Genomic DNA, 1806 nt, shown 5'->3' with positions numbered 1-1806 from the left:
GAGGGGGGTCCCCGAGAAGCCCCCGGGCTCCGAGAAGAAGCCCTCCGGCCCGGAGAAGGGGCCGAGCTCCGAGGGAACGCCCGTCTCCGGGAGAAAGTCGGTGCTGGAGAGGATGGACGTGTGGGAGAAAAGACCCAGTCCAGCGAGAGCCGGCATCCCCGAGAAGCAGCCCCCCCCAGCGAAGGCGGCAGGCTCGGAGAGGGGACGGGTGTCTGAGAAGGCGTTGATCTTTGAGAAGTCTCCGGTCGCAGACACAAAGCTGGTCCCCAAGAGGGCTGTGGACCCGGAGCAGCCCCAGGCCCGGGAGAAGCCTCAGCCCGAGGAGCGGCTGAAGCCCAAGGAGAAGCCTCACCCCCAGGAGCAGCCTCAGCCCAAGGAGAAGCCTCAGTCCCGGGAGCAGCCTCGGCCCAAGGAGAAGCCTCAGCCCCAGGATGAGGATCAGCCGAAGCCCAAGGAGAAGCCTCGGTCCCAGGAGCAGCCTCGGCCCAAGGAGAAGCCTCAGCCCCAGGATGAGGATCAGCCGGAGGAGCAGCCTCGGCCCGAGGAGAAGCCCCGGGCTCAGGAGCAGCCCCAGGCCCGGGAGCAGCCGGTGGCTGAGAGAAGCCAGAGAGCCAGGGCCCACTGCCGCCTGCCCTTGGCAGAGCCGGGGGGGTGCACCCCTCCGACCGCGGCCTCCCGCCTCCCGCCCATCACACTCCAGGTGGGCAGTGCCCCCGCCCCCAGTCCTACCAGGTGCCGGTGGCTCCCTTGCCGTCTCCCGTCCCCCATCTTCAGGCTGACTCGGGCCGTGTCCTCTCTCTCTCCCTGCTCCCCGTCACCATCAGAACAGGGGCATCAGCTGGGTCACAGGAGCGAATCCCCACCCAGGCCCTGGCCTTCGGGGTCCCCCCGGGAGTTCCCCCAGCAGCTGTGCCCGGCGGCCGGGCTCCAGGGAACAGTGTCGCCCATCCCCACAGCAGAGGCAGGCCCAGGACCCCCCCCATTGCCCCCCACTTCCTCCCGCAGCTTCTGGGATGGGCTGGGCCACCTGGGGTCCCCGTGGCAGCCGGTGTGACACGCCCCCTCCATCCAGGTGACAATTCCCAGCAAGGAGGAGGAGGAGGAGGATGCCTTCTCGCCCACGGGGGCCACCTACAGCAGCTCCCTCCGCCGGTCCAGCCCCAGGACTATCTCCTTCCGGGTGAGTGTCCCCCGGGCACGTCCGGCCTGTCCGCGCAGGCCCAGCCCAGGGCACCAGCCTCCGCCACAGCGCAGAGGTCGTGGGTCCGACACCAGGAGGACAGAGCGGGCCTTTGGGGGCCCCTGGTAGTTGGGGAGTTGGACGGTGGATGTGGACACGCAGGAGCGGCCCCACCTGGTGGTGCCATCCGGAACTGCAGGAAGAAAGCTGGCGGCCTCCACAGGGCCCATGGGCAGGTGGGGGGCAGGTACCCCCCAAAACACCTACAGGGGCCCAAGGAGAGGCTTTTCCCCAGACTGGCAGGTAAGGGGGGGCAGGTGTCTCCTGGACAAGACGGGGGACCGTCATGGAGGTTTGGTTGGGAGCTGAGCAGTGGAGGGTGGGAGGTGCGAGGAGAAAGTGTCTGAGAGGGGGCCCCTCCCTTGAGGGGGGCTGCGGCCTCCCCCGGAGCCCCTGCCCCCCACGCTCATCAGTGCCTTTCTCTCTCCTTCCAGATGAGCCCCCGGACCACCAACTCGGAAGCCACCCTCACCCGCAGGTCAGGGGCCGGAGGGCCAGGCTGTCCTGTGGGGTCCTGGTCAGCCTGTTTGCTGAGCTGCAGGGCACACGGGGAGGGGCGGGGGCGG

At 69.3% G+C, this 1806-nt stretch overlaps 1 protein-coding gene across 1 annotated transcript in view; it reads left to right on the top strand.

The window, feature by feature from the left end:
- The first annotated feature begins 6 nt into the window (after nt 1-6).
- The window catches only part of LAD1 (ladinin 1), an 8201-nt gene continuing 6401 nt past the window's right edge, over nt 7-1806 (top strand). Inside the window, exons 1-3 of the mRNA XM_014533391.1 lie at nt 7-700; nt 1073-1180; nt 1675-1718. Coding sequence (XP_014388877.1) covers nt 113-700; nt 1073-1180; nt 1675-1718 — 740 coding nt within the window. The 5' untranslated portion in view covers nt 7-112. The remainder of the gene's footprint in view (nt 701-1072; nt 1181-1674; nt 1719-1806) is intronic.

The sequence above is a fragment of the Myotis brandtii genome, unplaced genomic scaffold (genome assembly GCF_000412655.1).
Source record: "Myotis brandtii unplaced genomic scaffold, ASM41265v1 scaffold975, whole genome shotgun sequence".
Taxonomy (NCBI): domain Eukaryota; kingdom Metazoa; phylum Chordata; class Mammalia; order Chiroptera; family Vespertilionidae; genus Myotis; species Myotis brandtii.
The sequence above is the reverse complement of the archived record's forward strand: the minus strand, read 5'-3'. Positions and strand labels throughout refer to the sequence as shown.